General features: G+C 45.0%; 1 protein-coding gene across 1 annotated transcript in view; it reads right to left on the bottom strand.

Moving 5' to 3' along the window:
* The window catches only part of zmynd10 (zinc finger, MYND-type containing 10), a 296,351-nt gene extending 282,602 nt beyond the window's left edge, over positions 1–13,749 (bottom strand). Inside the window, exon 1 of the mRNA XM_070895743.1 lies at positions 13,684–13,749. Coding sequence (XP_070751844.1) covers positions 13,684–13,709 — 26 coding nt within the window. The 5' untranslated portion in view covers positions 13,710–13,749. The remainder of the gene's footprint in view (positions 1–13,683) is intronic.
* Between the last annotated feature and the right edge of the window lie 345 nt (positions 13,750–14,094).

The raw sequence follows: 14,094 nt of genomic DNA, 5'->3' as shown, positions 1-14,094 counted from the left end.
GGTCATCTGTGTGCCGCAGTTTTGTCTGATCCATATGTTTCCTGCATGTTTGCCCATTTTTGAGCTTGACAATAAATACTCTTGGCCATGACAGTACCAGCGATCCACTTGGGACCCTGAACATATACAGGATCATTTACAGAAATATCGCGTGACACAGCTGCGCGATGATGATACCCTTGCTGACTTTGTCTTCTATATGCAACATGATTATTCAAGTCAGGGTGTACAAGAGATAGCTTGGTCTTAAGACCTCTCTTCATCATTAGTTCAGCAGGCGAGACCCCGGTAAGCGTGTGTGGTGTTGTCTTGTAACTAAGCAGTATGCATGACAGGCGGATCTGCAGTGACCCTTGGGTTACTCGCTTCATACTCTGCTTTATGATGTGGACAGCATGTTCTGCTTGCCCATTGGATGCAGATTTGAACAGTGCTGACCTTACATGTTTGATACCATTGAGTTTCATGAACTCTTGAAACTCCTGATTGGTGAAGCACGATCCGTTGTTGCTAACAACGATGGCAGGCTGACCATGTGTCGCGAACATGACACTGAGATTCTCAATGGTAGCTGTGGATGTGCTGGATGACATGATTGTACACTCTAGATTCCTCAGCCATGACTCAGTGGGCAGCACCCTCACCTCTGAGTCAGAAGGTTGTGGTTTCAAGTCCCGCTCCAGAACCTTGAGCACAAAAATCTATCATTTGGAAAGCAGTGACAGGATCGGTCCAAGTCAGCATGGATTTATGAAAGGGAAATCATGCTTGACAAATCTTCTAGAATTTTTTGAGGATGTAACTAGTAGAGTGGACAAGGGAGAACCAGTGGATGTGGTATATTTGGACTTTCAAAAGGCTTTTGACAAGGTCCCATACAAGAGATTGGTGTGCAAAGTTAAAGCACATGGTATTGAGGGTAATGTACTGACGTGGATAGAGAACTGGTTGGCAGACAGGAAGCAGAGAGTCTGGATAAATGGGTCCTTTTCAGAATGGCAGGCAGTGACTAGTGGGGTGCCGCAGGGCTCAGTGTTGGGATCCCAGCTATTTACAATATACATCAATGATTTAGATGAAGGAATTGAGTGTACTATCTCCAAGTTTGCAGATGACACTAAGCTGAGTGGCGGTGTGAGCTGTGAGGAGGACACTAAGAGGCTGCAGGGTGACTTGGCCAGATTAGGTGAGTGGGCAAACGCATGGCAGATGCAGTATAATGTGGATAATTGTGAGGTTATCCACTTTGGGGGCAAAAACAGGAAGGCAGAATATTATCTGAATGGCGGCAGATTAGGAAAAGGAAATATGCAACGAGACTTGGGTGTCATGGTCCATCAGTCATTGAAAGTTGGCATGCAGGTACAGCAGGCGGTGAAGAAGGCAAGTGATATGTTGGCCTTCATAGCTAGGGATTTGAGTATAGGAGCAGGGAGGTCTTACTGCAGTTGTACAGGGCCTTAGCGAGGCCTCACCTGGAATATTGTGTTCAGTTTTGGTCTCCTACTCTGAGGAAGGACATTCTTGCTTTTGAGGGAGTGCAGCGAAGGTTCACCAGACTGATCCCCGGGATGGCAGGACTGACATAAGGAAGAAATAGCGGGACATCTAGATAGGAATAGTGCAATCAAGCAGACACAACTTGGATTCATGAAGGGGAAATCATGTTTAACTAATTTACTGGAATTCTTTGAGGATATAACGAGCATGGTGGATAGAGATGTACCGATGGATGTAGTGTATTTAGATTTCCAAAAGGCATTCGATAAGGTGCCACACAAAAGGTTATTGCGGAAGATAAAGGTACGCGGAGTCAGAGGAAATGTATTAGCATGGATCGAGAATTGGCTGGCTAACAGAAAGCAGAGAGTCGGGATAAATGGGTCCTTTTCGGATTGGAAATCGGTGGTTAGTGGTGTGTCACAGGGATCGGTGCTGGGACCACAACTGTTTACAATATACATAGATGACCTGGAAGAGGGGACGGAGTGTAGTGTAACAAAATTTGCAGATGACACAAAGATTAGTGGGAAAGCGGGTTGTGTAGAGGACACAGAGAGGCTGCAAAGCGATTTAGATAGGTTAAGCGAATGGGCTAAGGTTTGGCAGATGGAATACAATGTCGGAAAATGTGAGGTCATCCACCTTGGGAAAAAAAACAGTAAAAGGGAATATTATTTGAATGGGGAGAAATTACAACATGCTGCGTTGCAGAGGGACCTGGGGGTCCTTGTGCATGAATCCCAAAAAGTTAGTTTGCAGGTGCAGCAGGTAATCAGGAAGGTGAATGGAATGTTGGCCTTCATTGCGAGAGGGATGGAGTACAAAAGCAGGGAGGTCCTGCTGCAACTGTACAGGGTATTGGCGAGACCGCACCCGGAGTACTGCATGCAGTTTTGGTCACCTTACTTAAGGAAGGATATACTAGATTTGGAGGGAGTACAGAGACGCTTCACTAGGCTGATTCCGGAGATGAGGGGGTTACCTTATGATGATAGATTGAGTAGACTGGGTCTTTACTCGGAGTTCAGAAGGATGAGGGATGATCTTATAGAAACATTTAAAATAATGAAAGGGATAGACAAGATAGAGGCAGAGAGATTGTTTCCACTGGTCGGGGAGACTAGAACTAGGGGGCACAGCCTCAAAATACGGGGGAGCCAATTTAAAACTGAGTTGAGAAGGAATTTCTTCTCCCAGATGGTTGTGAATCTGTGGAATTCTCTGCCCAGGGAAGCAGTTGAGGCTAGCTCATTGAATGTATTCAAATCACAGATAGATAGATTTTTAACCAATAAGGGAATTAAGGGTTATGGGGAGCGGGCGGGTAAGTGGAGCTGAGTCCATGGCCAGATCAGCCATAATCTTGTTGAGTGGCAGAGCAGGCTCGAGGGGCTAGATGACCTACTCCTGTTCCTAATTCTTATGTTCTTACGTTCTTATGAGGAAAGACTGGATTTACTGGAGTTTAGAATGATGAGAGGGGATCTCATAGAAACATATAAAATTCTGACGGGACTGGACAGGTTAGATGCAGGATGAATGTTCCCGATGTTGGGGAAGTCCAGAACCAGGAGTCACAGTCTAAGGATGAGGGGTAAGCCATTTAGGACTGAGATGAGGAGAAACTTCTTCACTCAGAGAGTTGTTAACCTGTGCAATTCCCTACCGCAGAAAGTTGTTGATGCCAGTTCATTGGATATATTCAAGAGGGAGTTAGATATGGCCCTTACGGCTAAAGGGATCAAAGGGTATGGAAAGAAAGCATGAAAAGGGTACTGAGGTGAATGATCAGCCATGATCTTATTGAATGGTGGTGCTGGCTCAAAGGGGCGAATGGCCTACTCCTGCACCTATTTTCTATGTTTCTATGTTTCTATCCACTTCGAGTATGCATCCACCACAACTAAAAACATCTTCCTCAGGAAGAGACCTGCAAAGTCTATGTGGATCCTGGACCATGGTTTGGACGGCCACAACCACAGACTCAGCGGCGATTCTGCTGGTGCTTTGTTGAGCTGCATGCAAGTATTGCACTGATGCACACATGGTTCCAGCTCAGAGTCAATTCTCGGCCACCATACATTAGACCTGGCAATGGCTTTCATCATTACAATGCCGGGATGTGTGCTATGTAGCTCACGTACAAATTTCTCTCTCCCTTTCTTGGGCATAACAACACGATTGCCCCACAGTATACAATCCGACTGAATAGACAGTTCGTCTTTGCGACGAATGTAAGGTTTGGTCTCCTCACACATTTGGGTATGACAGACCAATCACCTTTGAGGATGCAACTTTACACTACCGATAAAATTGGGTCCTGGCTGGTTCAGGTCTTAACTTATTGAGCTGTGACACGGGTTCCTTCACTCTCAAAAGCATCCATAACTAACAATAGGTCCGCCGGTTGTGGCGTTTCCACCTCCGGTGTGGGCAACGGCAGACGGCTCAAAGCATCGACACAATTCTCGGTGCCAGGTCTATGGTGAATGATATAATCATAAGCGGATAATGTCAGCGCCCACCTCTGGATGCGGGATGAAGCATTGGTATTGATATCTTTGTTTTCAGAGAACAGTGAAATGAGCAGCTTGTGATCTGTCTCCAGTTCAAACCGAAGACCAAACAGGTACTGATGCATCTTTTTAACCCCATACACACAGGCTAGTGCTTCTTTCTCTAACATGCTGAAGGCTCTTTCCGCTTTAGACAAACTTTTTGAAGCATATGCGACTGGCTGTAGTTTACCCGACTCATTAGCTTGTTGGAGTACACAATCAATTCCATATGACGAAGCATCACAGGCCAATACTAAACGTTTACATGGGTCATCATGTACCAGCAGCTTGTTAGAGCAAAGCAGATTAGTGGCTTTCTCAAAAGCTCTGTCTTGAGATGCACCCCACACCCAGTTGGCACCTTTTCTTAGCAGCATATGCAGTGGTTCTAATAAGGTGCTCAATTTAGGTAGGAAGTTACTGAAGTAGTTGAGTAGACCCAGGAACGAACGCAGCTCCGTCACATTCTACGGCTTGGGTGCATTCTTGATGGCCTTGGTTTTCGCGTCTGTGGGCCTGATGCCGTCAGCAGCAATTTTTCTCCCCAGGAATTTGACTTCTGGTGCCATGAAGACGCACTTCGAGCGTTTCAGTCTGAGTCCCACTTTGTCCAGATGATGTAGAACCTCTTCTAGGTTGTTCAGATGTTCCTTGGAGTCACGACCTGTGATCAGGATGTCATCGAGTGTCTGGGAACGGACTTCAGTAGACTCTCCATGTTCCTTTGAAATATTGCTGCAGCCAAGCGAATTCCAAAAGGGCACCTGTGATAAATAAACAGTCCTTTATGCGTGTTAATGCACGTAAGTCTCTTCGACATCTTGACCAGCTCCTGTGTCATGTAGGCCGAAGTCAAGTCCAGTTTGCTAAACGACTTCCCCCCGGCTAGCATTGCAAACAAGTCATCAGCCTTCGGTAATGGGTACTGATCCTGTTTCGAAACCCTGTTAATCGTAGCCTTGTAGTCTCCACAGATTCTGACTGTGCCATCACTTTTCAGCACAGGAACAGTGGGGCTGGTCCATTCATTAAATTCAACCGGTGATATGATCCCTTCACGCTGCAGTCTGTCTAGTTCAATTTTGACCTTCTCCCTCATCATATACGGAACTGCCCAAGCTTTATGATGGATGGGGCTTGCATCCAAGTCCACATGGATCTGCACCTTGGCTCCCGTGAAGTTGCCGATGTCTGGTTTGAACAGCGAGGGGAACTTGCTCAGTACTTGGGCACATCTATCTTTCTCCGACGACAACGCTTTGATGTCGTTCCAATCACATCTGATTTTTTCAAGCCAGTTCCTGCCGAACAGCATTGGACCATTGCCTGGTACAATCCAGAGCGGTAACTCATAAACCGCACCGTCATATGACACTTTAAATGTGGCACTGCCAATCACCGTTATCAGTTTTTTGGTGTACGTGCGCAACTTGGCATTGACTGGCCTCACAGTCTTAGTATCCCACAGTTTGTTGAATGCCCTCTGATTCAGTATCGATTGACGTGCCCCCGTGTCCAGTTCCATCAATACCGGCAACTCATTAAATTTCACGTTGATCATTATCGGTTTGCTCTTAGTTAGGAATGAGTACAGTCCATACATTCCTCCTCTGATATCTCGGTTTGCGTATCCGGATCCGCGCTAGTCTGACCATCATCCTCCACGTGGTGTGTCGCAGCACGCTTGCTCATCTGCGGACACTTGCGCTAGAGATGCCCCACTCTCAGACAGCCTTTGCAATTATATTGCTTAAATCGGCACTGCGAGAAATCGGATGCATTCCCGCTGGCGGATTTTGGGCATCCACAGGTTTTGCATACACAGTCGGTTAGGCCCTGCTATGTGCCATTCTGTTGAACGCTGAATCAATCACATTTACAGTACTTGCCGAGTTTTGATTTTTCACTGATATCTGCTTTAGACTTCTATCCGTCATCATGCATGACTGAGCGATCGTGATGGCCCTGTTCGAGTCCAACGTCTCCACCGTCAATAGTTTACGCAGGATCACTTCGTGGTTGATGCCAATTACAAAGAAGTCCCACAGCCCCGAACTTACATGGTCCCAGTAGACATCTCAGGTCGGCAACGAATTCCGCCACATTCTGGCCCTCTGAGCGAATGTGCATGTGAAATCTGTATCTCAAGATGATGATGCCTTCATCTGGCTTAAGGTGGTCCTGTACCAGTGTACACAATTCTTCACACGTCTTCTCTGTTGGACTCACAGGCAGGAGTAGATTCTTTATCAGACCATAAATTTTTGGACCGCGAAACGTAAGCAACACCGCCCGGCGCCGACCTGCGTCGCCGACCTCCTCCATTTTGTTGGCCACGAAGAACTGGCTCAAACGGCTCACAAAGTCTGCTCAATCTTCTCCTTCCACAAATCGCTCCAACAATCCAATTATGCTCATTTTTGCATGCAAAGGTTCTTGTTGGCTCATCGCCAAATGTTGTGTATGAAATAACTGTTAGACTGAGTACTCTTTAGCTCCAAGAAGTATGACCGTGGCTCTGCTTTATCAAGGCCCAAAGTGACTAATATACAAAATGGCTGGCCTTTTATACCTGGGCTGCACACACGTGCGTGCAGCCCAATTGTCTCCAACAGTAACGCCATCTAGTGGCTAGTGATCACAAAAGTACATACATGACACAAAGATAGTCAAAAAAAATTAGATTTTGCCAGCACCCATGTTTTTATTGATGATTTCCTCATTTTGCAGTGTAATGTAAAAGACCTGAAGGCATTTTTGTTTGAAGAAGTGTAGGAAGCGCTCCTGGTGTCCCAACAATCATCCCCCATCAACTTACAGCAATTGGCTGTGAAGCACTTTAGGATGTCCTGCACACAAGAAAGGCACTATATAAAGGCAAGTTATTTCTTTGTTTTAATGTATGGGATTGAAAGAGATAGAACAGAGAGTTCATTATTCTCTCTATCCTTCTATTCCTGTAAACCATACGCGTTAAAAGATACAGTGAGATCAGTAAATCGTTAACTCATTAAATCCTAAATGTTGGCACTGAATGAAACTCAAAATAACCTTCACAGCTCCACGATTCAACCTCAGCCAGGTGTTCCACAGCTGGTATCTCCACAGTCAGGTACATCCAGCTGTGACAATCTTATGGAGAAACGTTTTTATTTTAGATGTGACAAGAGCTGAAACTTTAAATCTGCGCCTGACTGAACGCCACGATGGTTGATGTAAAGGAAACAGTTACTGCCAAGAAAGGCGGCAAGAAAACAATCAAGAAAACACAACGGAAGGGCGGCAAGAAGCGCAGAAAGTCGAGGAAGGAGAGTTACTCCATCTACACCTACAAAGTGATAAAGCAGGTTCACTCCGCCACCAGTATCTCCTCCAAGGCCATGGGCATCATGAAGTCGTTTGTGAATGATATTTTCTAGCGCATCGCGGGTGAGGCTTCCCACCTGGCCCATTACAACAAGCGCCGCAACATCAGCTCCCGGGAGATCCAGATCGCCGTGTGCCTGCTGCGGCCCGGGGAGCTGGCCAAGCACGTCGTGTCAGAAGGGACAAAGGCGGTGACTATTGTGTTCCTAACACAGATGAGGCTGCATACAGGGAGGTTAAAGTAACAGTGACCTCAGTCTTTATTAAGACACTCCAGAGTGAGGAGCAGGCCTTAGGGGCCGGCTTATATACAGTGCTCACAAGGGATGCTGGGATCCCTTGGGACTTCAGGGGGTGCGCTCCATGGTGGCGGAACATGGGAATGCATGCTTTACAGATACACAACAGTGACCAAGTACACCAACTCTAAATAAAACTACATTGCCCTGAAAGAAAAAAAAACAGGAGAATGTTTTTGCAGCTATTTCTTTTAGCCTGTCTGAAAATTGCTTTTCTATTGTATCCAAACGGAATGTATTGGCCAATTTTTCCGCCTTTGGTAAATTTAATGATAAAGTAGACTTGAGTAAAAAGTGGTGCCTCCCTTCAGTGTCACTCACCCTGTCGCACCACACCCGATTGTCATATCCTCTGGGACACTGCACTGATACACTGCCCCTCACCATCACTCCCTGATACACTATGTAAGATGATAGATATGTTTTTACATTATTTCTGTATAGCTGTGGCTCAGTGGGTAGCACACTCGCCTCTAAGTCAGAAGGTTGTGGGTTCAAGTCCCCCACTCCAGGGACTTGAGCATGAAAAATCTAGACTGACATTCCAGAGCAGTGCTGAGGGAGCTCTGCACTGTTGGAGGTGCTGTCTTTCGGATGAGATGTTAAACCGAGGCCCTGTCTACTTGCTCAAGTGGACGCAAAAGATCCCTTGGCACTATTTCAAAGAAGAGCAGGGGAGTTATCCCCGGTGTCTTGACCAATATTTATCCCTCAATCAATATAACAAAAAAAACACATTATCTGGTCATTGCTGTTTATGGGAGTTTGCTGTGCGCTAATTGGCTGCTGTGTTTCTTACATTACAACAGTGACAACACTTCAAAAAAAAAGTACTTCATTGGCTGTAAAGCACTTTGAGACATCCGGTTGTCATGAAAGGTGCTATATAAATGCAAGTATTTATTTTATAGCATTAAGATTGAAAAGCTAATGTAGGCAACATTGGTTTAAACTGTGTGCTCACAAATCCTATCCTTTGAACACAATGACACTGATAGCATTGGAGAAGGATGAATTTCAGGGCCAAAGACATTTTAGTCCGTAAGGATAGGCACATATAGATTATGAAATAGAATAAGCTAATTGGCATTATATAGAATTATATAATATTGAGCTAAGCATCGTTAAGATAAAATATACCAGAGAGGCAACAGCTGAATAAAGAGGCCTTTAGTGCGGCAGTGTGAGGAAACATTTCCTTTGCAATGAAGATTAGAAGAGATAAGACATCAGGGATGTACATGACAGGGGGTAAAGCTAATAACTGAACAACAGTAGTTGTATCAACAGGATAAATAATGATATATGATGTCTACATTTGTCCTACCTAATGAAATCTATAAGAATACAAACTGACTGAAATTCAGTTAGGACTTTAACTACCATCAAGGCAAGGTCACCGAAAGCATGACCCCAAACCTGGATTGTCAAGACTCCGGAGAAGTTCTTTACATATAGGTTTCTAGATATAGGACTGCATGTACTGCTCTGTATTTTGTCTCAAGATGAATAAATAGTAAATTAGGTTAATTATCAGACATATCAGGTTGGGAAAATGTTGGAGTCCATTATTAAAGAAGCAGTAACAGGACATTTGGAAAAGCAAAATTCGGTCAGGCAGAGTCAGCATGGATTTATGAAGGGGAAGTCATGTTTGACAAATTTGCTGGAATTCTTTGAGGATGTAACAAACAGGGTGGATAAAGGGGAGCCAGTGGATGTGATGTTTTTGGACTTCCAGAAGGCATTTGACAAGGTGCCACATAAAAGGTTACTGCACAAGATAAAAGTTCACGGGTTTGGGGGTAATATATCAGCATGGATAGAGGATTGGCTAACAAACAGAGAACAGAGAGTCGGAATAAATGGTTCATTCTCAGGTTGGCAACCAGTAACTAGTGGGGTGCCGCAGGGATCAGTGCTGGGACCCCAACTATTTACAATCTATATTAACAACTTGGAAGAAGGGACCAAGTGTAAAGTAGCCAAGTTTGCTGACGATACAAAGATGGGAGGAAAAGCAATATGTGAGGAGGACACAAAAAATCTGCAAAAGGACAAAGGCTAAGTGAGTGGGCAAAAATTTGGCAGATGGAGTATAATGTTGGAAAGTGTAAGGTCATGCACTTTGGCAGAAAAAAAATCAAAGAGCAAGTTATTATTTAAAAGAGAAAGATTGCAAAGTGCTGCAATACAACGGGACCTGGGGGTACTTGTGCATGAAAAACAAAAGGTTAGAATGCAGGTACAGCAAGTGATCAGGAAGGCCAATGAAATCTTGGCCTTTATTGCAAGGAGATGGAGTATAAAAGCAGGGAAGTCTTGCTACAGCTATACAGGGTATTGGTGAGGCCACACCTGGAATACTGCGTGCAGTTTTGGTTTCCATATTTACGAAAGGATATACTTGCTTTGGAGGCAGTTCAGAGAAGGTTCACTAGGTTTAGAGATGAGGGGGTTGACTTATGAGGAAAGGTTGAGTAGCTTGGGCCTCTACTCATTGGCGTTCAGAAGAATGAGAAGTGATCTTATCGAAATGTATAAGATTATGAGGGGGCTTGACAAGGTGGATGCAGAGAGGATGTTTCCACTGATGGGGGTGACTAGAACTAGAGGGCATGATCTTAGAATAAGGGGCCACCCATTTAAAACAGAGATGAGGAGAAATTTCTTCTCTCAGAGAGTTGTAAATCTGTGGAATCTGTGGAGCTGTGGAAGCTGGGACATTGAATAAATTTAAGACAGAAATAGACAGTTTCTTAAATTATAAGGGGATAAGTAGTTATGGGGAGCGGGCGGGGAAGTGGACCTGAGTCCATGATCAGATCAGCCATGATCTTATTGAATGGCGGAACAGGCTCGAGGGGCCGTATGGCCTACTCCTGTTCCTATTTCTTATGTTCTTATGTTCTTATATTACTGTCTCTAACGCTACAAATCTGTTATAAAAAAAGATACGGCATGAGATGATCCCTACACACTGCACCGCTGACTGCCGTACCATCACCATTTTCATCATCTTTCAGCCCCACAACCCTCCCGAGATGTCTGCACTCTTCAAATTCTGTTCTCTTCAGCATTCCTGATTATAACTGCTACACTATTGGTGGCCGTGCCTTCAGCTGCTTGGGCCCTAAGCTCTGAAAATCCCTCCCTAAACCTCTCCGCCTCTCTACCTCTCTTTCCTCCTTTAAGTCTCTCCTTAAAACCTACCTCCTTAACCAAGCTTTGGTCATCTGCTGTAATTTCTTCTTATGTGGCTCGGTGTCAAATTTATCTGTTTTGCCTTATAACACTGATGTGAAGTGCCTTGGGACATTTTACTCCGTTAAAGGCGCTATATAAATAAAAGTTGTTGTTGTTGTACCCTCCGAAACACTACACTGATACTCTGCCTCTCACCGTCACTCCCTCTGAAACACCAGACCCCTGACAGTTATATCCTCAAATACACTGCACTATCAGATACTCTGCTCCCTCACAGGCACATCCGCTGATACACTGCTCCAACTCAGAGACAGCTCAGCAAGTCTCTCTGAATGGATCTGACGGTATGTGCCGAATTAGCGGCAGTTATACATTATCAATCCATGGCCACTGAGAAATGGATTGAGATCGCATTAACCTCAACCAGAAGAGGCAGGAGAATTTCATCCCAGAAGTATGGGCTGGATCCAAATCAAGGTCCCAGAGATAAAACATAGAAACATAGAAAATAGGTGCAGGAGTAGGCCATTTGGCCCTTCGAGCCTGCACCACCATTCAATATGAACATGGCTGATCATGCAACTTCAGTACCCCATTCCTGCCTTCTCTCCATACCCTCTAAGGTCAATATGCAGCCTACTGCGCCACCCGATCCTTCTACAACTTCTGATTCTTAAGCAACAAAGTGAGTCTTCAGGACTCAGATCTAGCCCTTTAAGTGCTGTGTACAGTGAGTATAATTTTTTAAAATTTATTTTTTCCACTATTTTAAATAAATGTGTACAAAAGAAGCCTGGGATACTGAGTCACCAGTTAGAATTGTGACGGTGGTTAGGTGAGTATTAAGAGTAATTTCACTCAAGAAACAAGTTATTCCGCATCTTGTACCATTTTCCACAGGAAGTTGAAACTGTAAAATGAGGTAAGATGGAAGACCATGAACATCAAAAATAAGGCAAGCTTCCACGGCCATCTGCGAGGGATCTGTACACACGGAATAGTTAAAACCTCAAGAATAGAATGAATGCGAACTATCAAAAGCCCACGGCCTAGGATCTGACTGCCCTTTAGTCAGCCTCTACTTTGCCTTGTCTTCCTTCACTCAGCATAAATCACGCCAAACTTAATAAAACATACCAAGGAAATTCATGAAAACTTTTGATACAATGATCTTCTACAACTTTTTCATTTGGTTTGTGCTTGTGGCAACATATCCCAGATTTAAGTGATAGACAATTGAGGGATTATTGGGCCCGAGTTTGGTGAAGCCTAAGTTCCGGCCAAGTACCGTTTGTCGAAAGGACTGTTAAGATCCTGACGGTACTTTGAGCGGAAGGTTTGTGATAAAATGTGGGATAAACGGGCCTTACACGCCGATTCTGAGCAGCAGTGGGCGGTAGGTCGCATTCTGGGCGGCAAATACCATCCTCGGCAGAGTTAGGCCAAGGATAGAGTCAGGCCCAGGGAGGGGGGAACGGGAAAAATAAAACATTTCAAAACATTTTTTAAAAACTACGAGAAATCCTTCAGAGGATCCCATCGACCAACACCCCTGCAAAAGAAATAAAGAAAAGAAACGGAATACCCTTTTCTTGCAGGTCTTCATATTTACCGTTCAGGTAAGACATGCCTCCACGCGGCAGTCTCTTCTGCTGCTGGAGCGGAGGACCGCCCGGACCAAACTGGGAACTCAGCGGGCGGGAGGACTTTTGTCGGCGTTGCACGCAGGCTCATGCCAACGGACGCTCCCCAGCGGCCTTCTCTCCCCGCCGGCGTGAGGACCTGACCAAACTCGCTCGGCGGGGAGAGCACCCAGAAAACATCGAGACCGCCGAGAAAACTCAGCGGCAGCCGACAGTAAGCCGACCAAACTCAGGCCCAATTGTGTTGGAGGAATCTTGGTCCATTGACTCACCTCACTAAGGCCCCAATTTTGCCCAGCACTGGGTGCTGTTTTTTGGGCGCTCAGTGTTACTTTTGGCGTTGAAGCTCAGTTGAAAGATTCCCCAATGTTGGGGCGCCGGCGTCTACTACCAGCGCCAGAATGATTGGCGCCAGACATTCCGGCACTGGTGTACCTGTAAAAGAAAGTTTTGCGCCATTTCTGGGCATGAGGCTAACTTTCCCCACCAACAAAATTTTTCAAACCGGCGCACAGTAGGAAACACCATAGGAAAAAACCTTACCTTCAGTTAGAGAAATCCGGGCTGGGCTGCTCCTATCCCCGGCCGAAGGGACTCCTCATAGATGATTATTATACCACAAACAGTAGCCCCTAGCCTAAAGTGTGTTCCAGCATTTCTGGATCTTAAATATATTTTGATTAAAGTTAAGAGTGGATAATTTAAGTCGGGGGACTATAATTATGATTCACGTATTTGATGATGAGACCAGCGAAAATATTTCCGCACCCATAAAATCTTCGTTAACAGCCAAGTGTTCCGTCCAGCAAACTTTTGTCCAGAGCTTCCTCCTACCGTCATAACGGGAGTCCAGGCGTTTAAATGGGAAATGTTTATAGATTCAATAATGGCATCCACTGCTGTATAAGCGAATACCACTAACATTCCACTCAAATAAATTAAAAACAAGACTAAAAATAAAAAAGACCCACCATGCCCGACCAACAAACCACATCGAACCCCAACTACCACTACTAAACTTAACTCTGCAAAATAAGGAGAAGGGTTCGATGCTATTGCTATTAATCCTAAAATAAGACCTATTATAAGCATAAAATAAATTCTCACCTGCTGTGAAGCGATGCGCAGTGCATTTAACATTTTTTTTTCATGCATGCGCAATTAGTTGGCCGTTTTTCTTTTGGAGCGCATGCGCTGTGCGTTTCAGGCACCCACTGGAAGCCCCGTCCTGCGAGATCGGCTCAGGTAGTGTCGGTACCAGAAGATGCACATGCTGGAAGAAAACTTAGGGTTTTTATTTTCAGCGCTGAGGGGCCAAAAAAAAGAACTTATTTTTTATTTGGGAAACTTAGGCCCTAACGCGCTGAAAAGCGGTCGGCAGTTCCGCTGTCAGGCAAAGTGGTGCATCTGTCCAATGGAAAATGCCACTGAAACCTGGAACAAACATGAGGCAGGGAAAGAGAAAGAGCTGAGAAGGGATGGTCATGAGCAGCAGATGGGGTCAATGCAACATAAATA

Source organism: Pristiophorus japonicus, chromosome 12, assembly GCF_044704955.1.
Source record: "Pristiophorus japonicus isolate sPriJap1 chromosome 12, sPriJap1.hap1, whole genome shotgun sequence".
In the NCBI taxonomy this organism is placed as follows: domain Eukaryota; kingdom Metazoa; phylum Chordata; class Chondrichthyes; family Pristiophoridae; genus Pristiophorus; species Pristiophorus japonicus.
The sequence above is the reverse complement of the archived record's forward strand: the minus strand, read 5'-3'. Positions and strand labels throughout refer to the sequence as shown.